The sequence below is a fragment of the Crotalus tigris genome, unplaced genomic scaffold (genome assembly GCF_016545835.1).
Source record: "Crotalus tigris isolate CLP2741 ecotype Arizona unplaced genomic scaffold, ASM1654583v1 scf7180000018585.330925593:3314079, whole genome shotgun sequence".
NCBI classification, from domain to species: domain Eukaryota; kingdom Metazoa; phylum Chordata; class Lepidosauria; order Squamata; family Viperidae; genus Crotalus; species Crotalus tigris.
In genome coordinates this window covers 3,335,943-3,357,305 of record NW_024097088.1, presented here as the reverse complement: position 1 = coordinate 3,357,305, position 21,363 = coordinate 3,335,943, and the positions used below count along the sequence as shown (strand labels likewise).

General features: G+C 52.9%; 1 protein-coding gene across 1 annotated transcript; it reads right to left on the bottom strand.

The window, feature by feature from the left end:
- Window positions 1–1,920: 1,920 nt before the first annotated feature.
- On the bottom strand, window positions 1,921–15,986 carry LOC120313224 (Krueppel-like factor 5). Its single transcript, XM_039354903.1, has 4 exons — window positions 15,166–15,986; window positions 7,250–8,147; window positions 6,675–6,734; window positions 1,921–4,590 (listed from the first exon to the last, which is right to left on the bottom strand). The coding sequence occupies exons 1-4, from the start codon at window positions 15,331–15,333 to the stop codon at window positions 4,412–4,414; spliced, it is 1,305 nt and encodes a 434-aa protein (XP_039210837.1). The 5' UTR covers window positions 15,334–15,986; the 3' UTR covers window positions 1,921–4,411.
- Between the last annotated feature and the right edge of the window lie 5,377 nt (window positions 15,987–21,363).

The window sequence follows — 21,363 nt, the reverse complement described above, 5'->3', positions numbered from 1 at the left end:
CCCATTGACCAGCTGCTGTCACGTTGAATTGCAGCTGGGACAGGGAGCTGCTTCCAACTCTGGTTCTCCCCCTTCCACAGCTGCCTCCCTGCAGCTGGACCTCCCACACACCCGGTCAGCTGTACTTCTGGGCAACCTGGCTTGTCCTTCTTTTCCGTGGCACAGCAGGGCCTGGTCTTGGGTGGGTCTGTCTCCTCTGACTGCTGCCTCTGGTCCGCCTTGCGTGTCGGGATGGCCTTCCTGCTGCTGCTTCGCCGGAAAAGGAGAGCCCTGGGCTCCTCAGCCTTTGGAGCCAGCCTGCCCAGTTGCCGGTTCTGGCCACGCTCTAGTCAGCTGATCACCAAGGGAGCCTCATCTCGCTGTCCAGAAGAAGCCCCCAATTTCCTCAGGCCTCACCGAGTACCCTGGGCTCCCCAGGGCTGGAAATCTGGGCCTCCCTTCAGGGCCAGGCAGGGGAGGCTCCCCGCTTGCTTTGTTGGTGCAAGGTGGTGTCCCTTTTCTACCAACAGAGGGCGCTGTAGGCTTGTTGGCTTCTCATGTTGGCTGAAGATGCCTTATGAGTTGTGACCCCCTCATGGGGGTCTCAGTTCCCACAAGCCTGGTGGAGCTGGCTCCTTGCGCCTGGTGTCCCCCCCCCACCTCCCAGAAGAGAAGCTGGAGTTTGCGAGAGAACCATTTTGCTCTGTCCCTCCCGTATGACAAGCTGCCAGCTTTAACAAACAATATTTCCCGAAGTGGGTTTTGAGATATTCTACTGCCTCCTCCTGCCTTGGACGGGCATTTGACAAGCTCTGGATTACAGTGCAAGGTTTGGAGGGGGGGGGCGAGCCCGCTTGACTTTTGAACCTCTTGCAATATTGTGGGTGGTCAGAATGCCTGGTTGGTGAAGACTTTGGTCTGCTGTTCCCTTTGATCCTAGGCAGACTGTAGTTAAACAGCAAAGAAGCAGTAGTGAGATCGGTATTATTATAACTGGGCAGACTGTTGCCTGAAATGCCTGGCATAAAGTGCAGCCCTGCGAAGAAGGCCGGGGGCTCCGAGGTTTCGATTCACTCTCAGCACTGGAGATGCAGGGCTGAACTTAGGGCCAGTTGCTCTCCCTTTGCTAAACTTGCCCCACAACATTTTTGTGTTGGGAAAACAGCCTTTGAACTGCACTAAGATACAAATGACACAGGAAATGCGCTGCTGCCAGATAAGCTCCATCCCCCACCCCCCATTGGGGATGCTCCCTTACCCTTGACCAAAGGTGGAAATTGTTCATCTTAAAACTAAGTGTTTTAGTTAAAACTAAATGTGGGGAGTCCAAAGAAAATGCATCCCAGCCCTGAATGGTGGCTCAGAGCCAGAGATGCAAGTCAGCATGGCAAAAGTCTGCCATCCCTCCACTGGGGCTGAGGAGAGCAGCTTGCCTCAGGAACAGGAATTCTCTGCTGGAAAACGCTCACCTGGAGGGCAGAAGAAACTTCCAAAGATACTTTAAAAGCCACTCTGAAGTCTCTTGACTAGGCATGGCCACTGGGAGACGCTAGCACAAAATACCTGGCATGGCCTCATCCACAAGGGCTGTTGAGTTCACAAAAGTAGGCACACTGCAGAAGCGCATGTGTGCTGCAGAGGTTTAGAGCCATCAGTGCAACAACTGCGCGCTATCCGTACATGTGTGCCAGACCATCCCTTGCCTGGGCTGGCCTGACCCGTCAGCTTTGGACTCCCCACATTTAGTTTTAACACAACCAGTGGCGCTGAGGCCTTTGTTGACAACAACTGACAAGCAACGGCAGCTGCTCAAGGACAGTTTGAGCCCAGTCCGAAGGAGCACAAGGAGAGCCGAGCCGAGGCTCACCCCTTTATGGCAGGAGCACCTGGGGGAAAGGAGAGGGGGCGAAATTCCCGCAGGAGCCAAGGAAGCCAGATGGGCCACTTCATGCTTTCTCTTTATTTATTCTTGAAACAAAAGTTGAGGCGGCAAGTCATTTTTAGGCTCATCTGCCCAGGTGTGGAGGGAACATGGGAGAAGGAATCCCCAGCAGGAGGAGAGGAGGCGTGAGTATGGGGCAAGTGGGTCCGAAGGGGGATCTGGGTTTGGGAGCCTGAGGGTTACCCCATCGTCACCAAAGGGTGTTTTGCAAAAGTGTGTTATGGTGACAACAGCCCTTTTTCATCTGCCAGAGTTCACATGCTCAGATTCAATTTACATATGTAAAAAAAGCAATATCATCCTTTTAGGTTGCATATACAAAAATCTGTACAACTATCTTTCCTATACATAGATGCCCCACCTGTGGGGGGCGGTTGGTAAGCAAAGCCATAGGAGCCTTTTCTGGGCCAGCTGTTTCCTCCTCTCCCCTGCCGACGTCTCAGCCCCGGCTCCTCGCTGCCCTCCTGCCAGGCCAGAAGCAGCTCTGGTCACCCTTGAAGACCCTTCTTGCCTGTAGGGGGGGGGGGCTGCTGGGAGTTCCCCAGCATGGACAGCTGGCCTGGTGGAAGTGGGTGTGTGATTGCCGGCAGGGGTTGGGCAGCAAGGCTAATCCAGGCCCTGCTTGGTCAGCTGAACCCAAAGCGCAGATGGGGGGGGGGGTTGCATGTTTGGGAACTGGAAGTCGCTCAGTGCGGGAAGCGCTGTGAAGAAATATTTGAGTAGCAAAGCAAAAAGGGGTGTTTTCAAAGCAGCGTCCAGCCTGTTGGTTCAATATGCCTCCCAAATTCCACTTACATATGGCTAATCAATATGCCTCAAAAAGGTTTGATCTGCATCCTCAAAAGTTCTGTGTGATTAAGGAGAGGAAATGAGGTTCAGCGGCTCTTTTAGAGAAGGTGATTGAAAAAAGTGCTAAGAATTAAGGCAAATGTTTGCACAAACTTGGAACTTGTTAAAAAGTTGAAAAATCCATTTTCTTCTAAGACTCAATTTTGCAGGATGCCTACCAATTAACCAAGCAGCCACAGTTATGATCCAAAACAAAGCTTTTGAAATCCCATTGATTTTAGCTACACATTTAGCATGTGCTCACTTCACTGAAACCAAGGAAACATCCAGGTGGAGAGACACAATCTAGTCAAATGAAGCCCTTTTGAGGCAATCCTGTTCCATATTTACCTATTCTGTGAAAAGGAACACTCTTTCTCTGTTCCCTGTAAACTGCAAGGATTCCTGACTGGAATGGAAAACAAGACTTCTGCTGCATTTTGCTTGATGCCACCAGAGAAGCAGCTGGGCTGGGTGCCAGACGGTGAATCCGGGGGACCTTGCCAGGCTCAAGGTATGCATTCAAACGTGCAAGCAAGACCGGGGCTACCCTGCTTCAGCAGTCTCTTGCAGAAAAAGATTTGGCACTGAGCTGGCCACGCATGTGCCAGCTGCCACACAGGGCCTCTTGCCGCCAAAAAAAGCTCTTGGCTGTGCCAGAGTTGGCAAGAGGCCCCTGGCTGGAGTTCCCCAAGGCTGACGGGGTGTGGATGGGACCATGAAAGGCCAAGTGCCCCGGTGGGCAAAATCGAGGTCAAGAGGGAGATGCCAACCTTGGAATCAGGCCAGCCTTTAATGCCCCTTATAAGCAGGATCAAAGACAGAGCAAAGGAGGAACGGATGGCTTCCTCGGCTTTCTCCACAGTGAGTCCAGGCACACCAAGATGTCGGCTTCCAGAAGTGAAGGCCTTGAGAGTGGGGGGGTCCAGTGACACAATGGGGGGCGCCTCCCCTAGAGATTTCTGGGATAATTTGTTCTCTACTTTGTTGCTGCTGTCCTGGCTGTTTCCCACTCTGAGTGAAAGTGCTGCCTGAAACGTCTGTGAACCTGGTGCAGCAAAAGGGAGGGAGAAAAGAAAAAGAGGAACGTTTGACAGCCATTTGCTCAGGGCAGGTTGCGAGGATGAGCCCCCCCCCCCAGGAGATCACCTTCCCCAATGTGGGAAGAAGCGATTCAACTCGAAAGCAGGCCAGAAGGGTGTGGATGGACATTTAAGAGGTTTTGGCAAAATAATGAAGTTCACTTCCAATTCTTTCTGTTGATAAGGAAGCTGTAGGTGCAAAACATTGGGATTTTTTCCCCCTCAGCTGCAGAAACAGCAATTTAAGCCACAATTTAATTTGTGCTGCTTTGATCCTTCAAGCAAGCCAAGGCCAGTGATATTCCATGTGTCTTGCAAGAGCTGAGAGTGGCTCAACGGCCAACATCCTTCTGATGCTCCATAGGTCCCACACCTTCCAATGGTCAGGACTCAACAGGCTAGTTTTATGGAGGCAGAAATAAATAGGGATGTCCTATTGCCTGCTCAGTCTTCCTTGCTGGGCATCACCAGGTGTCAAAGGCAGAGGTGGTGCCCCCACGCCTGGCCTTGACCTCCGTGCAGCCGGGGCGGGACGGAGGGCCACAGGGCGGCTCTGCTGAAAGGAGGCTGTGCCTCAGGCCTAGTTCTGGTGCCGCTTCATGTGCAGAGCCAGGTGGTCCGAGCGGGAGAAGCAGCGGCCACAGGCCAGGCACTTGAAGGGCTTGGCTCCGGTGTGCTTGCGGTAGTGTCGGGTGAGCTCATCCGAGCGGGCAAAGCGCCAGTCGCAGCCTTCCCAGCTGCACCGGTAGGGCTTCTCACCTGGGATGAAAGAAAACAGGAGCCTGTCACTCACAAGGAAGGCTTGACAGCTGCCCACCCTGCTTTCCCTGAGTGGGCCTGGGGGGGTGCTGTGTCCACTGACCCCCAGCAGCTCCAAGAGGGCTGGTGAGCAGTTGCAGGGAGAGGAGGAGATGGCGAGGGGTGGAACGGGAAGAGCCAGGAAGTTGCTGGCAGAAGAGCTGGGAGTGGCTAGAAAAGAAGCCAGGAATTGGCAAAGGAAGAAGGGCTGAAATTGGCTTGCCCTCTGTAAAAGCTAATCCAGTTCTAAAACAGGGGTTCTAAGGCCGGCAGGAGAGCCCCCTGGGTGCCCCCTTGGTGACAGGAGTGGGGCTGCTGAGCCCACCAGATGCGCACAACTCCCATGGCCCAATCCAGCCGAGAGAAGGCGGTGTGTGGCTCTCTTGTCACAGGCAACAGGGCGCATTTGGCAGCCAACGCAGTGCGAGCGACTCTCTTTGGGTGAGGGTTTTTTTGAATCTTGGGGTGGGAAGGTGGCCTTCCAAATAAGGCAGCAGCTGCTGTTTACACCCAGTTGCAAATTGCCCCACATTTCTTGTGTGTCTTCAGAGGGAAAGCTGGATCTCTTCCTGTTCAACACCCAGAATATGCTGGTGTGGGGGATGTGGGTTGGGGACAATGGGGCACTCCACACGAGAGATGCCATTTTTCTGTGTTCCATTCCCCCGCTCAAAGGGGTTCCCCAAAGGTCTCCCTCCAGCCCATCCTCTTTCCCAGAGCAGCGATGTAAGGGGATTAGTGATGCCCTGAAACACCCGGCTGAAGGCCTTCACCGCCGTGTGTGGCAGCATCATGGATGTTCTGCGTGGCTCCTTAGCATGTGCCTTGAAGACCATGCCTGCATCTTGGCAGGCAGGTACTGCCCTTTTGCTCCTGAACCAGCTGAGGCCTGAGCAGAATTTAGCCCAGGTGGAGCCGAAGGAGAAACCTCCAGGGAGTGTTACAGCCTTCCTGTGCCAGTTTGTGCGAACCACATTGGCAGGCTGCTTTCCGGGCTTTGTGAGTCAAAGCCATTGTCCCTGGAAGGTCACACTCTGCTTCAAACAATACCGGAACAAGTTTCCGGGATTGAAACCGAATGTTCGCAATTGTCCCCACAGCAGCTCCTTACCAGGGCAGCCTGTCAGGGCAACTGCAAACAATGGGCCCTGGAAAAGTGGCTGAGGGTGGATGTAATTCCCAAGCCTGATGGAGCAAAAAAGAAGACCCTCCTTGTGGTTGAGGGTGGTGAGGGATTCCTTAGCCCCCCCCAAAAAAGGTCTTCTGCACTGCCCTAAGGTCACCATCTTGCTGGGGCTCCAGCCTGCCTCTGTCAGAAGTGCAGAGTCTCCTGCAGCTCTCTTAGGACCTTCCAGAGGGTGGCTGAGCTCCTCCTCCAGAGAAGCCACCAGGCCTTCTGACTGCATGCAGGAGCTGCCCCCCCTCCACTCCTCTCCTGTGCCGATTCTCTTGATTCTCTCGAGGGACCTTCAGACACTTGACCGAGTTTAGGCCGCAGGCACTTGACCGAGTTTAGGCCGCAGGCTGCGCACGGAGGGGCGGTCCCTGGCCTTGTTCAGCTGCTGAACGTCTTCAGAAATTGTAGGGAAATTGCATGGCCCTTTGGAATTGCACTCTCTGTTTGCAGTCGGAGTGGAAGCCTTCCGTTCTCACCCTTCAACCCCAAAATAGGGCTCAAACTCCAGGGCTGGAAAGGAAGGGGCTGGGCACTCTTGCTTTGGCCTTCCTGGCAAAGCAGGAAGGGATGGAAGAGGAGGACACCTCTCTTCCAGGGGCCACAACATGCCCCTGGACAGCTCCTGTTTGCTGCAGCCCTCCCAGACAACAATGTGAGAGTCCAGCCCACCCTCCATGCTGCCCAGTGCCTGGCTCTGCCTTTGCAGCAGGTTTTTCCAAGGCTCCAGTCCCTGTCTGTTTTCAGAACAGCAGTAGCTCTTGGGAAATGGAAACCCCCCCTGCCTGCCAAACAAATATTTTCTGTCTGAGGACTCAGAAAGATGGTGTGCATTTTGAGAAAAGGTCTGCCTCTTGCCACGTCAACTTACCAGTGTGAGTCCTCTGGTGCGCCTTCAGGTGTGAACTCTTGGTGTAAACCTTGGTGCACCCTGGGAAAAATCAGAAGGAAGAATGAATGGCTGAGCACCTAGAGGCTGCTGGCACAGAGCCAAGACGAAGGAGCAGTGCAGAGACTGGAAGATCAGTGAGTGGAGAGGCCGATGGGTCCTTGTTAGGCCCAGAGCTGCTCCTGAGGGGTTCCGTTCCCTGCCTCTTTTTCTCCCTTCTTCCTTCCTCATTGCTCAAGGTGTGATTAGGGGGCTGCCAGTAGGAGCTTTACCTAAAGGCCCATCCCTCCTTTTCATGAAACCTCTCCCGCTCTGCACATTTTTCAGAGTTTTTGTGACTTTAGTGGGGAGCCCCTGCATTAAAACTAAGGGACCCCCAGCTCCCTAAAATCTCATCCCTACAAGAACTGAATTCAAGGTTAAGGGAAACAACGTGTATTGCCTTTGCCCTGAGACAGCCAAAATACTGCTCCAGTTTCAGTTAGATTGGTGCCAATTGTGCATGGGGGGGGGGGCGAAGGAAAATTAGCCAGACTGAAAGGTTGTCAAACTCCTACCGGGATAGTCACAGTGGTGGATCCTTCTCTTCTCCAGTTCTGGGTTGTTCCTCCGGTTGTACTTGGGGCTTGGCAGGATGAGGTGTCCCTGTGTGATGGTCTTGATGGTGCTGGGCTCAGAGGTGATGTGGCCTGGGGGGTGCAGCTTCAGTCCAAATGTGACCTCATAGGGGGGTGGAGGTGAAATGGTGTTGATGGGCTCGGGCTGGTTCTCGGGGCTGCCGGGCTGTGAGTTGGGGGGCGAAGGGGGCAGGCTCACTGCTGGGATGGGGTAGAACTCCTCTGGCACACTAAAGCCACTGAGGCCTTGGGAGGTCGCTGGGAATGATTTGAGCTGCCCTGCTGGCCGCAGGGGCCGGGCAAGGACTCTGGAGTCCAGCATGGAGCTGCCGGTAGACATGGCTACTCCATGGATGCTGCTGGTGGCCGTGGTGCCACAGGTGGAGGAGGCCACGGTGGTCATCTCCGTGGGGAGCTGGTAGAGCAGGCCCGGCTGGGGGCTGATCGAATGAGGGATTTCGGGGCAGGGCAGTTCTTGCTTGACAAAGATGCTGCTGGTAGCCACAGACTGCGGCACGCTGAAGACACTGGTGAAGTCTGGCAGAGTCTGGGTCGGCCCACTGCTGGCAGGGCAGGGCAGGGCAAAGCAGGGGCTGGGCTCCATTTTGATTTGGGGAAAGGGCACAGAGGGCTTAGCAGGCCGGTAGATCCCTGTGCGCAAGTGCGTGGTGTCCGGAAGGATCACGTTGATGTTGACACTGTAGGGTGCAGACAGAGGCTTTTCAGTGGAGAAATACTCATCCACCACGGAGGCACTTTCCCGGCGATACTTCTTGTCTGGTGCTGTCGGTGTGGGGGGCATTTGGCCAGAGAGGTACTTGTCCATCTCGGTCCGTGCCTGAGTGGAAGCCCAGAAAAGGAATGAACAGTGAGGAAAGAAAGGCCTGAGGTCTCTGTGCAGCTGGCACCCCTCACCCGGGTCAGGTGCCTGATGGCCACCCCCATCCCATATTGGCAGCCATTGCTGTTATTCCTGGTGTGAATGGTTGCTGCCCCTGAGCTAAGCCAGCCACTCACAGGCCCCCCCTGCATAGAAAGCCCCCCACCTGCGGACAGAGCTACCGTGATGTCCCTCCAAAGCTGCATCAGAGGAAGACCTCCATCCAGCTGCAAGAAAGTGTCTTGGAGGCCCCAAATCCCCAATTTGAAGCCAGGGCAGCATCCCAACGGACAGCTGCCTCCCTAGCTTACAACTGTCCTCCCTCACCTTCACTGCTCGCAAGCTCGGGAAAGAAAGTTTTGTTAGGTGCGTGAAAGATAGGTGTATTGGTGCAATGGCTGCTCAGTTGCCTCTGTTGCCAGAGAGGCATTTGCCAGCTTCCTCTTCTCTAGCCCTGAGGGGGAGCTGTTTTCATTGGAACAGCCTCTCCATCACCAGCTCCTTTCCAGGCAGTTATTTTTAAACTCAGAAGCAAATACCCATGGGACAGTGCCAGGAAACTACCCACAGGCCCAAATGCCAAGCACATCTGGATGAAGGCAGGGCTCACTTGCTCTGAGATGGCAGTGAGCTTCAAGGGCCCGGCTGCTGACACCTCCAGATACCCCTACAGCGAGGGGAGCTGGGGAGCACCCGGTGGAAGGCTGCCACCCCCTCTGGTTTTGCACTGTCTGCCCATCTTTCCCATCAGCCATGTCCAGCCATGGGCTGCCCACATTCTCCACAGAGGAGGGGGCCTGTGCCCGTGCCTTCCTGGGTAGATTGGCCCTTGATTATAAGGGCTGCAGAGTACATTTCCTGGTGCCCAAAAAGGAGCCCAGGGATCTGCAAGCCCCAAGGGCTAATTGGGAGGACTGTTGGAAGTGTCTTCTTAGTTCGACCAGAAAAGCACTTTTTACATTCTGCTGGTCAGCAGGAGAAAATGGCATCAGTTTTCAGAAGGGCGTCTAGTTTCCTCTCTCGCAAGCAAAATAACAACTCCGCTTCAGAACTGACTCTCCTGCTCTTCCCACTGATGGAGAGCAAAGTGCTCCTCTTTCTGTGCTGCTCTGGGACACTCGGGGAGAGATTTGGTTCCCCTCTGGACGTGAAGGCAAAACCAGCCTCCTGTTTGCCTTGAGGAGGATTTGAGGGCTGGCCAGCGAGGGCAGTGGGTGATGGCCGGCAAGTGGGACGTTCCACTCAGGTTTGAGCTGGTCCAGTGAGATACAGGAAGCCCCTGACCTATGTGCACAACTGGAACAGAATTTCTTTTGCTAAGCAAGGCGGTTGTTAAGTGGGCTGTACCTGATTGTTTTTGCCACAGTTTTTAAGCAAATCCTGCAATGGTTAAGTGAACCTGACTTCCCCCATTGACTTTGCCTGGCGGAAGCGGTCTGGGAGGGTCACAAAGGGCAATATCACATTATCCCAGGATGATGCAACTGTCATAAATGCAGGACGGTTGCAAGTGCCCAAATTGCTATCCCATGACTGTGGGGATGCTGTGATGGTTGTAAATACGAGGACCAGTCATAACTTAATTTTTCAGTGCCATTGTAACTTCAAACAGTTGCTAAAGGGATGGTTGTTAAGTCAAGGGCTACCCATAATTCTGCAAAAGTTTTTGTCAAGTCCTGGAAATGAGGACCTTCTGACAGGATCCTGATATCCCGTGTTCTACGAGCATCCATCAGCTCACATGTGGTTTTTATTCTTTTGTCTGGGCCGATACCTCTTAATATATGCTTTCTATTAACTTGCAATATCTTAAAAAATTCAGTTGTCTTACAAACCTTCCTAAATAGTTACAAATGGCTACAAGTTTACAGTATATATAAACAATAATACTTTTAGGAAAATAGTTACACTTAAAAAAAATCAAAACAAAGCTAACTAAAACAAAAAGGAAAACAATCCATTAAACAGAAACAAAGTAGTTAACTTTTTAAAATCCATTGATAAAAAAAAGATTTTATAACTGTTCCTTTGTGCCAAACTTTATATCTGTACAAAGCCATCACAACCCATTTTTCCGCAATAAGCTGAAGCAGAAGACCCAGCAGTCGGTGGTCTGATCTTCCTCTCTGCTGAAGCAAGGCCACTTGAAACCCTGAACCTGGATAGAGGGATTGGAGATGGTGCTGTGGGGCTCCTTGGGGAGACTTCCCGTGTTGCTGCTTCTTGAGGGGGGGTGAGAGGGTTTAACACCTTGCACCCAGCACCCTCCCTGGCCAAACATTCCTGGGGATTATCCCACAGAATAGGAGATCTCGGCCTTTGATCCCGATTGTGCCCAGGTTCAGCAGATACTGGTGGGGCAAGGTACGGCTCCCGGAGGCAGGGAAGGGTGGGAAGTGAGGGCCCCCACCCCTGTCAGGACCTCCGTGGCTCCCTCCCCTCTCTATAAAAGTGGCCTTTCAATCTCTAAAAATTGTAAGCACATTTAGAGGAAAAGCCTGATTTAAAAAACCCATCCTTCTCTTTGTCTGCATTCCTTCAAAAGAGGCTGGATTTCAATTGAAAGCACTTATACTTTTTGTTTGGTTCAATGTCAATCTTTATTGTCTCTCTAGTAAAAAATTGACCAGAGTCAATATTTGCTTCTCTGATCATTCAGTCTTGGTATTGACCTCAGATGCAGGCTGGGGGGGGAGGGGGCTGGCTTTGGGCAGTCTTTCTCCTAGAACTCTCTGGGGTGCAGTTTGGGGCAAGAGGGGTACCTGTCCTGGCCCAGGGGCACCTCTCCAAATCTCACCACACCCGGCAGAGGGACCACACATCACACAGTCCTCTTCCAGTTTCTGAGGAGGGAAACATTGGCTCTGCCTGCATTTCACAGACCGATCAGGAAATAAGCCTCCATAATAGATGGGGGGGAGGGGGACCGAGCCCAATGCTTTCAAGTCACAAAGGTTGTGCCAGGCCTGTCTGATGACGTCAGCAGGCTGCTCAGGGGAAGTGCCACTCCTTTGGAGCTGGGCCTGGCAGTGTCACTCCAGGCTGGGGGGGAGGGGTATGGACACCAGGAGTCCTCCCCAATCAAAGCTAAGCCCTCCACTGGAGAAGCCCACGGTTGGGATCAATGGGGCAGTTGAAGTGGATTAGAGGAGGCTCAGCCTGCTGCTCCTCACCATTGTAGGTAACTGCACGTCCCCCAGCTCACTTCACAGCCAAAAGCTCCCTGAAAACTTCCTTGCTACCCCTAGGACAGAAGGGCACAGCAAAGGAGCCTGGAAGCAGGCCCCCAAGGGGGGGGGGAGGACTGGCTGGCATCCGCTGAATTGCTTCCTGCAGGAAACAGAGTTGCCTCCTCACCTTCTGCAGCATTTCAGTCACCAACCAAAATGGCACCAGATTTATCATTGCATTAAATTAAATTACCTGGATTTTATTTCAGAACTTTTCATAATCTTTGGCAATCTAGAATATAAGCCCTTATCCTATCTTATCTAATTATTGTTCTTCTTGTAATCAACAATCTGAAAAACACCTCATTCTTTTGATCTCACATCCTCATTTTTGTTAGGTCATTTCTGGTCAGAGAAATAAAAGTTGTCCTGCGTAAAGAAGGTCAAGTAAGGGAGATTTCACAGCTACCATAAATTTGGAGCCTTGAGGATCAAATTCACAGTCTCTGACAATGCTTCCTTTGGACTCCATCTGCCCTCTTAGTCTACTTGTTGGTTAACTGTGTGTCTACCTGGTCAAGTCAGCCTTGCAACAAACACGGCAGATGGTCTGAGAGCTCAAACTCCTGAGAACCTTAATAATCTTGGGAATACCATTTTATGTGTAGAATGACAAGGGTGTACAGTATATCTAGCAGGTCTAGGTAAGAAAATAGAGTTCTTTTGCTATGGTCCACATTTATTTTGAAGATAATATCCCTTCAAAAAAGCTATTTCAATGGGCCAATAAGTCACGAGATGGCTTGTTTGTGTATGAACCTGTGTTTATTTAGGCACCCGGTTCACTTGAATGTTTTCCCATCGCTGAAAATCCTACATGGCTGCCTCGACTGACCATGCAGGACCCTGTCTATGCTGCTTCTTCTGGTTGCTGGCCAGAGGGACAAGCCAGGAATTGAGAAAGACTCTTGCAATGTCCTGTGGAAATGTCAGAGACCTTCTATCCTGATGCTTCCATTAATCCAGGCTGCAGTTACAGAGCAAGAGCAGATTCTGCACAAAGTCTCTTGTGAACTTCCCTGCCCGCTGTGCCTGGAACGTGGGAGGCATGGGCTGGGCCTCCTCCATGGGCAGCCAAAGAGCAGCCCTTCCATCAGAGCCCCCTCGCCCCTGGGAATCCTTGGCAAAAGGAAACTCAGGGCAAGTTTCTTTGCAGGCCTGCATTGACCCCAGAGTGCTGTGCGATGCACTGAAACAACTCCAGCTTGGTGGATGCGCTATTATTCTAATGGCCTGATCTTGAGTGTGAGTTTCCTATGAGATAGTTTATTTTAGAAAAGAGCAGAATAAACTGGACAGAGGGAGGGAAGGTCAACATTTCAGAGGGAAACGGGAAGTTGAGCTGAGGCTGGAAATAGGTTTGTTCTCGTGAGTTTCCAGAAGACGGACTTTGATGTCCTTTGCAAGGGAAAATGCAGCCGCCAACCTCGCAGTCACCTTGTTTGGCAAGAAAAACAAAGTCTTCGGTTCACGGATCAAAAGAATTTAGCCAGATCTCCACTCTGAAAGATGCTCTAGATCAGTGGTTCTCAACCCTTCTAATGCCGTGACCCCATAATACAGTTCCCCATGTTGTGGTGACCCCCAAGTGAGTGTGGCCACCAATAAGAGGGAGTAGGACAGCTAGGGAAAAGGGGAAAAAATGGTGGACTGCGTTGTTTGGCGACCCCCGTGAAATGGTCATTCGACCCCAAATGGGGTCCCGACCCACAGGTTGAGAACCACTGCTCTAGATTGTGCATTCCGGGAGACCCCAGGAAGAAGCCTAAAGGCGGGGGAAGCCAAAGCCACCATTCGGCCGGTAGAGCATCCACCTCCCGTTTCAGGAATAAAGAATATGGGCCCAATCGGGCCCTACTAACTGACATTATGAAAAGTGTGTTTCAAATGGCGACTCAGGTTTGCAGTCTGGGATATTCTAGCACTGGTGAGACAGAAACTGGTGTTCCCCTCCATGAATAAGAAGGATTCCAATTTGTTAAAGGGGGCACAAGAGTCTCACATTTTCAGAGCTGCCTTCCCTCCAAATACCAAGAGGGCCCCCCACTTGCCGGGGCCCCTCTCTGCCGCATCTCCTCAGCATTCTCTCTCGAAGAGCCGCCGTCTTCCCTGCCAACAAGATGGCGCCAGGAAGCCTTGCACTTGAGGTTAATCATTACCTCGTTTGTTGGACCGACTGAGCAAGAGAAAATGGAGGGAGGATTGGCATAAAATAAATAAGTCTCTCAGGGTCGGGGTTGCATACCTCTGAGACAGACATTGCTCTGCAAACTCGAAACTGGAGAGCCAGTTCTCTTGAAATCAACATTTCCTTTAATGTTATGCAAACAGAAGACAAATTTCGGCATCATTGGAGAAGTGGACCTGTTTCTGTTCTTCTCTGGGGCCCTTTTTCCGAGAAGGTCCCTTGAGGAGGTCGTCTGATTCTGTCTGGAGAGGCCTCCTTGGGGAGGATGGCAAGCCAGCTGCCTCTTTTTTTCTGCATCCAGGTCAAGAATTTAGGATGAGCGGCTGAGAAGCCCAATCTGCTGCCTGGATCAAGTCACCTGCAGGTCACATAGGCCCTGACCCGAACCTCAGAAGCCCTCCCTGAGGTCAGCTGATTTCCACTGAAGTTCCTGCTTGCCCTCCATAGTGTGAGCTGCTGCTGACTCTGCCTAGACCAAGATGGGGCAGATGGCCAGCCCTCGGGGCCTCCATGCCCTGGTGCACAAAGCCTGAGGAGAGCCACCTCCCTCCCATGAGGGCCTCTGGCTTTGACCTGGCCTCCCATTGCTTGCAGAGAGGGCTGGAGGAGAGCTTCCTTGCTCCCCCCATCCACAAACACCAAGCACCAGCTCAGCAGTGGGGAGAGAGTCTTCCCCACGTGCACAATAACAGCACAACCTCCAGCCTGCCTTTGGCCTGGCCCTGCAAAGCATGCCTGACGGCCTTTGTGTTTCTTTCACACATTGGAAGGAAGCAGCAAAGACGGCCAGCATCTTTGGCCACATGGGAGAATCCGCAGAGGTGGGCCAGGAGGGGTCTCTTGATCCAGCCCGCCATCTCGTGGGAGGAGGGGGAGGCGGGGGGGGGGGCTCACAGCTGGGAAATCTCAAGGAGAATTCCACTCCTGTGTTTTCCAAAGGCAGCAGCCCAGACAGCAAGAACGGCACGTAAGCTCAGTGAGGGCTCTTCCTTGGAGCAGCGTTTTGGCTCAGAAATGCCCTGCAGGCACCTGGCCAAAGAACCCCCCCCCTCTCTCAAGGCCCCCACCCTTCCCACAAAGGAAAACAACCCAAAACATCCTGAGGAGCCTCCCTTGCTGGGGAACATTCCCACCATAAAAAGCAGCACCCTGGAAACCTTAACCTTGGCGCAACAGAACAAAGTCATATTCAGGCCCCTCTTTCTCAAAAACTTTCATTTTCTTAATGGCTTGTTTCAATCCAAGTTGATCTATTGCCCGTTTGTACACAAAAACTGATTTACATTTCAGGCTGACTCCAGATCCAGTATAAAGTTTGGTGAACCACAGACGTTTCCAACAGCCTAAAATCTCCAGCACCTTTTCTGCCTTATAGCCACCCCAAATCCATAATTACATGGAAAAGAAGAATACGGTCAGTTCTGAATCTTTCTGATAGTTGATCTCATCAACCTTTCTGATTAAAGCAGCAGCATTAACTTTTCAAAAGAATGCTTTTCTGCCCATCCCAGGTGCAACAGAATACACGTGATGCCCAGAAGTTCCACGCTTCTCTTACCTGGGCCAAATCCTGTGGATTCTCCGAGATTCGTACGGGTGGTTTGATGTCTTCAAAGACGGCCATGTCATCACTGGATTCCCTTGCCATCGCAACGGGCTTCAAGGACGTAAAGGCTGCACTTTCCTCGGAGATTGGGGAGCTTATGACAAGCCCACCACCGCTCATCCTGTTTGCGTGCCCCTCTCCCACCTTGCTGAGTTGCGAAACCCAAATCAGAGAAGAAAAACAAGTTTTTGGAAGGGCAGCAATCAGGCGTTCTGAGGCATGCCTGCTGTTCCTGATCTTGAGGAATCCAGGTGCTCTGTAGCCTTAAGAATCCCAATCTGCCTCAGAAAATCTTCACCTGTCCTGCAGTGGGAGGTACTCCCACCTGGCAAAGGCTGTGGCAGGTCTCCCCAGCCAATTGGGGAAGAAGCGAGCGCCACTCTAGCCAATGGCAGAGCCAACGGCTTCTTCCTTCAGGCAACACAAGACACAATGCCTAGTGGAGAGCGAGTGAGCCAGGCGGCCGGCTGGGGTTGTGGCCCTCAGCCCTGTTACATGGAGGGAAGAGGGCGAGGGGTGCCTGCCAGGAGCTTCTAGGGGGAATGGCTGAGTTGCAGTGCGCAAAATCCTTTGAGAGCTGTCCCCACCCTGGGCTTATCTGGGCCATCTTGCCATTGTCTTCCAGCCCAACTGCTCCGTGCCAGCTGTGGGTTGGGGTAAAGGGCCACTGGGCCTTTCAAATGGCTCCCCTCTGACCTCTGTCTTCAGCCCAAAGGCCTAGTGCTAGAGAACCCCGGTGGTGAGTCTCGGATGCCCCAAAGAACTGTGCCTATGAAGATGAGTCCTGCCCCTTTCAGGGGTCTGTCTGCAGGCAGTTGGGCAGCCAGACGGGCCTGATATCCTGGCTGGGCTGGGCTCTCTTGGCTAGCCTTGCTTTGCCTTGCCACAGATCTGAGCTCCTTCCCTTGCTTCCCCCCCCCCCGTCCAACGGGCAAGACTAAGGGCCCAGCACCTCACCGTGTCAGGGGCTGATTTTACCAGGCAGTGAAATCAGGAGGCAAAAAGGTAGCGGTCCCTGTCCTCTGACGGCCACTCCGCAGCCATGGAAAAAAATGCCTGATTCCAAAATTAGCTGACCAAGTCCAGAAAAAGTCCACGTTTCAAAATGAGAACAATTGTGGATTTCAGTGTTGTTACAAGAGTTTAGCTCTTATCTAGTTACTATTTTGCATAAGGATAAAACTCATTGTATGTGCAAGGCCAAAGAAGAGAGGAATTGAAAACAGACATTTTATATGATTAACAGGCCTGAAAGTGCAGTGGGACCACAAGAGAGGTTTTTTTTAGTAAAATCTGGGATTGATTCATAGACCTCGTGATTTACTTTAAATTCCTTTTCCGATTTTCAGTTTGGAAATTCAGCTCTCTACATCTATAATTGGGGGGAAAAGAATACATATACATTTACACATATAGGTATATAGGGAATTGTTTGAAATCCTGAGGAGTAGCCATTTGTGGGAGAAGAATGGTAGAGAATTTCAGACCGATAAATGCAAGATTGGGGAATGGGGCTGTAAACAATCTGGAAGGAAACTGTTTACAGACCTTCTTTATTTCTTAGTCAAACTGGATGAAGTCAACAGACCGAGCTTTCCCTTCTGAAAAGGGAAAGGGGATGAATCTGGATACATTTTGGAGGCCTCTGGACAAAACCAGCCTTTCCACTTAGAGATTTTCAGTGCAGTCCTCTCAGCAGTTGCTTGAAACACGACTGAAGAGGAGGAACGATCCCGCACAAGGGACCAAGGTCAGAAAGAGAGGCAGGAAGTAGAGACCTCCGAGCAGAAAGCAGCTGAGGGTCTTTGCAGGGTCTTCTGCTCACCCTGTGGAACCCAACCAGGTCCATGTTGCTGAGGAAGGTGGAATCCAGGCTTGGAAAAGGCAGGCAACACGCAGCTTGGAACATCCCGGGATTCCAGCATCCCCACAAGTGACCGTCCAGCCCGTCGCTTCCCTCAACCATCTGGAGCTTTGCCACCCTGCTCTTAATGGCAGCGACGTCTCTCGGCCTTTCCCAGACGAGGGGCTGCCAAAGATTCCTGGTTCAGTTTTGCCTTTCCTTGCATGCCAAGTTTGCACTGTTTGGCATTTGCACTGACCTCCCAGGTTGTGTGGATAACGGCAGGCCTCTTCAGCCCTCACGCCCTCTTGGACCAGAAAAAGGACAGGAGTCGGAGCAGAGAGCTGGGTGGGGATGCAAGACTCAGGGAGGATTTGCTTTCACTGGGGTCTAAATAAAGTGACTTGAACTTACTTCCAGCAAGTGGTGGAATCTGAATTCAAACTTTATCCTTCCTACAACTTTTTATGGCAAATTTATTATCATGAATATTTGCAGCATCGGCAGTCAGTGTTTTTTCCATGTCTTCCCCACTTTAAAGAACCAGTTCTTGGGTTGCAAGATGCTGCTTTTCTTCCCAGCCCTGGTTGCCGGCTCTCTTGGCAACCCCCATTACCACCGTCCCCCTCGTCTGCAAGTCTTCTTCCTCCAGGCCCAATCTCCATTTCAGGAGGCCCATTGTATCTCCATCACAACTGACCCTCAGCTGGGGACAGCCAGGCAGCTTCCACAGACACAAAGGCCTACAAATGTTGCCCAGAGAAACTGCCCAAGCAGAAGATCATTGCTTCACGTGTGTGGCTCTTTCTGGCAGTCCAAGAAGGGAGTTGCTGACAGGATCAAGGCCGTACCTTTGCTGGCAAGATAAGAGATTGACACATTGCTTTGCTTTTATTGCTGAAATGAGGAGCACTTTTCATCTCAGCAATCACTGACAGTCGGGGTGGAAAGGGAAGGGGCTGCACCTGGGGCAAGGGCCGAGGGGTTGAGCCTGGTAACGGGTGGAAATTCCCACAGAGAACAAGAAAGGAGCACATGCAGAACACCAGGCGTGCCACTTGGGGATTGCTGCTTGCTCCTATCCTGGAGGAAGGCAGCTCTGCTGTGCAGCCCATCCTTGAGCAGCCTCCGGGCCTGATGCTTTCGGCAAGGCTGGCACCAGCTTTCCATGGTGGCACCTGGCCACTTGCTGCCCTCCACCTGCTAGGAAAGGAGCTGGCGTACCCTGCTTGCTGCCCAGTCTCTTTCTCTGCTCTGGGGAATGGGTGACATTTCCATGGGTGGCTGAATAGGTTTTGTCATATGGAGCAAAGGAGGAGGTGACATTTCCTGGCACTAAAGGAAATTCAAGACCTGGGGGGTGGGTGCAGGCCAGGCAGGCAGGGTGACCTAATTCTCAGGGGTCGCATCAATACTTAGGCTGGGGCCAAGCCTGATGCTAGGCTGGATGGTTTAGCAGAGCCCAGGAACAAACCCTTTGCCAGGAAACCCCCCCCCCACCCTGCTCTGGGATCAGCTGGGAGGAGCTGGGAGCCCTCATCAAGCTCCCTTCAGGTGAGGCTTCTGGCCCTTCTCAGGATGAGGCTGCCCCAGCTGCCTCTGGGTCTTAAGCCTGGGGCACAAAGCCAGACTTGGCGTGACAGGGGAGCTGGGTCTGCAGAGCTCGTGGGTCCCCTGTGGGCCAGGAGTCCAGGTGGTTGGTCTGTTGAGGGGGGCCTAGAGAGGCTACTGTCCCCCTGGATTTGAGTCTGGTGCAAAGTATTTTGCCTGGAGGGAGGCAGGGGGAGGCAGCCCCCAGGGAGAGCCCCCACCCTCTTTCCTCCCCTTGGTCCCAGGATTGGCCTTGGGGGAGCCTGACAAGGAGCCTCTCCTGGGCAGAGAGGAGCGAGCAGTGCCAGGATGCCAGGGGCAGGGAAGGCAGCGGGGTTTCTGCACAAAATGCACCGGGAGAGAAGGCCAAACAGGGAGGAAACCTCTTCAGGGCAGAGCAACAGTTGTTCCTATTAGCCTATTAAACGGCTTTAAAACAGATAAACACAAGAGAAAACAAATTAAAAGAAAATTTCCGTAGCCTGAAATAATAAACGGGAAGCTCATTCCAGAGCAGTTTCGCCCATCTACGTGATCGATGGCTGTCTGCGCACTGGGGGGCCAACTGGGGAGCCATCCCAGAGAGCAGCTGCCTGGAGGGGGGCTGCTAGCCAGCCAGGAGAGAGAGGAGCCAGGGAAGACGAGTTGGGGCAGGCACCTGCCCCACAGAGCAATAAACAAGGGGCCGGCCGCAGCAGGCGAAGAGTTAAGCCGGTGTGTGCGTGCGTGTGTCATGTTGCAGGAATGTGCCTATTATTCCTTTCACCTCTGGCCTCCTGGGTGAGGAGTGTTTGCAAAGCTGGTTTCTCATGGAAACAATTCTTTAAAAGCAACGAAGCTTCAAAACACGGGTGATAACATTTACCTTGGCGGGACAACAACTGGCTGGGGCTGGACTGGATGGCTCTCCCAGCCCAGAGCCAGGCAGGAGCCTCTCTGGAGCAGTGTGAAATTCAGCACACGCACAATGGACTCGCCTTGGCCCAAGGCCAAGTCAGTGGGGGAAATAGCAAGCGGGACTAGCATCGAGGGAGGAACCCACAGCTCATGGGCCCTCTGGGCCCCCAAACCTTTTCATAGCCCCTGTGTACATAGGCACAGGAGGGCCCCCCCACTGGCCAACCACCTCGGGCAGAGAGGCTGAGCACAGGGTAGTGCTGGCCAGGACAGCCCCGTGTGCAGCTCAGGACGGGGGCTGGGCTGGCGTGCTGAGGCTGCAGGCCCAGGAGGATCTCAGTGGCGGCCAGGCTGGGCCTGCCACTTCCTGTCCAACTGCCAACGTCACCTTTCCCACACTTGCAATCGGACCTTGATGTTCCCTGCCATATCAACAGGAACCAAGTGTTTACCTAGTGGCCCTGGTGCCAGGAGGGGCAAGGCCCACCTGGCAGCAGGAAGTGGCTCTAGCAGGCACCCTGGCTCCCTTCTGCCGCCTGCTCTGCTGCTGCCCAGCACTTGCCAGTCCTGCCCAGTGCCTGGGGGAGGGAGAGATCAGACCCCCTTTTCCCAAATCCTGCCTCCTCATTCCCTGGAAGAAAAGCAGTCTCTTCTTTGAATGTGACTTGGGGGGGGGGCATCCAGGGGTTCAGGGCTTAGAGCAGGGAGCCCCAGCCTCTTCCTCTCTTCCTGTTGGGGGGGCAAGGGCTGCCGTGTCCTGAAGCTGCTTCCTGGGGTGGAAATTCCCTTCCCTCACAGAGGTGGGGGAGCCCTGAGAAGCTACAGGGCATGAAAGTGGGGGACCCACTCAAAATCTGCTCATAACCAGGGAAGCCTCAGGTGATAAGACAAATCCTTGTGAAAATACATATTGGGCAATTGTGTGTCATTGCCCCCACCAGGTGGAAATCTTGCCAGGATCACTGACTCATTGGTATCGGCTGCAGAGTTTGCTGAGTCTCCTCTTCTCTGGAAGGCCAGGAGTCTCTCAGCAGGACGTGCTCAGACCTGAGCAAGGTTTGGGGTGTGCGTTTGCTTCCTTTTCGGGGCATTGTATAAAAATCAAGGCTACTGAAAGGAAGGTGCCATTCCAGGCTGGGAGCAGCCTGCGCTCAGCAGAGAAATTGTTGTGCATAATCCGTCACTCACACATGTTCTGTGTCCTCTGAGCTGCACGCAATTCAATGTGTGTGAAAAAGTGTCCAGCGAAGGCCAGGGACCTTTCCAGGCCTGCTGGAGAGAGAGCTCCGGGCTGGTGCCAAGGAAGTGCTGCAGCCGGGGAAAATGCTGCAGGGGGGCTGAGAGAACTACAACAGCCCAAGAAAGTCCCCACGACAGAGTTCCCTTCCAAAGGATGTGAGTCTTTGTGTTTAGACTGAGGCTGCCCAAGAAGTGAACCACCCCACTCAGCTGGGAAAATCCCCCCCGCCCGTGTGGTCAGTTGTGTAGATTGTCCACATTCTTCTCAGGACTGTGAACTATTTTGTGCCCTGACTTCCCAGCATTAGGAGGCGTGTACAGTCTCTCCCCCCCTTCTCCTTTTTTGCTGCCTGCCTCCTTCCTGCCTCCTGGGTCCTTTCCTTCCCCTCCCTCCAGGTCAGCAAAGGGCCCAGGAGACTGCAGGCAGCTTCGTCTTCTGCTGCTCGTGGCCACTGATTCACCTGTGGCCCTGCAGGGATCATCACGGATTCCCTGTCTGGGAAAGGGAAGGTCCAAGCCATGGCATGTCACAATTCCTGGTCTTTTGTTCTCAGGTCTGACTGTGGTGTGGCAGACCGTGA

Bases quoted from the DNA above. Each gene is read 5' to 3' on its own strand.
- LOC120313224 (XM_039354903.1), bottom strand. From the start codon at position 15,333: ATGAGCGGTGGTGGGCTTGTCATAAGCTCCCCAATCTCCGAGGAAAGT. The intron at 8,148-15,165 runs GTAAGAGAAGCG...GCTTCCACTCAG, and splicing joins ATCCACAGGATTTGGCCCAG to GCACGGACCGAGATGGACAA. The intron at 6,735-7,249 runs GTAGGAGTTTGA...GATTTTTCCCAG, and splicing joins CCACCACTGTGACTATCCCG to GGTGCACCAAGGTTTACACC.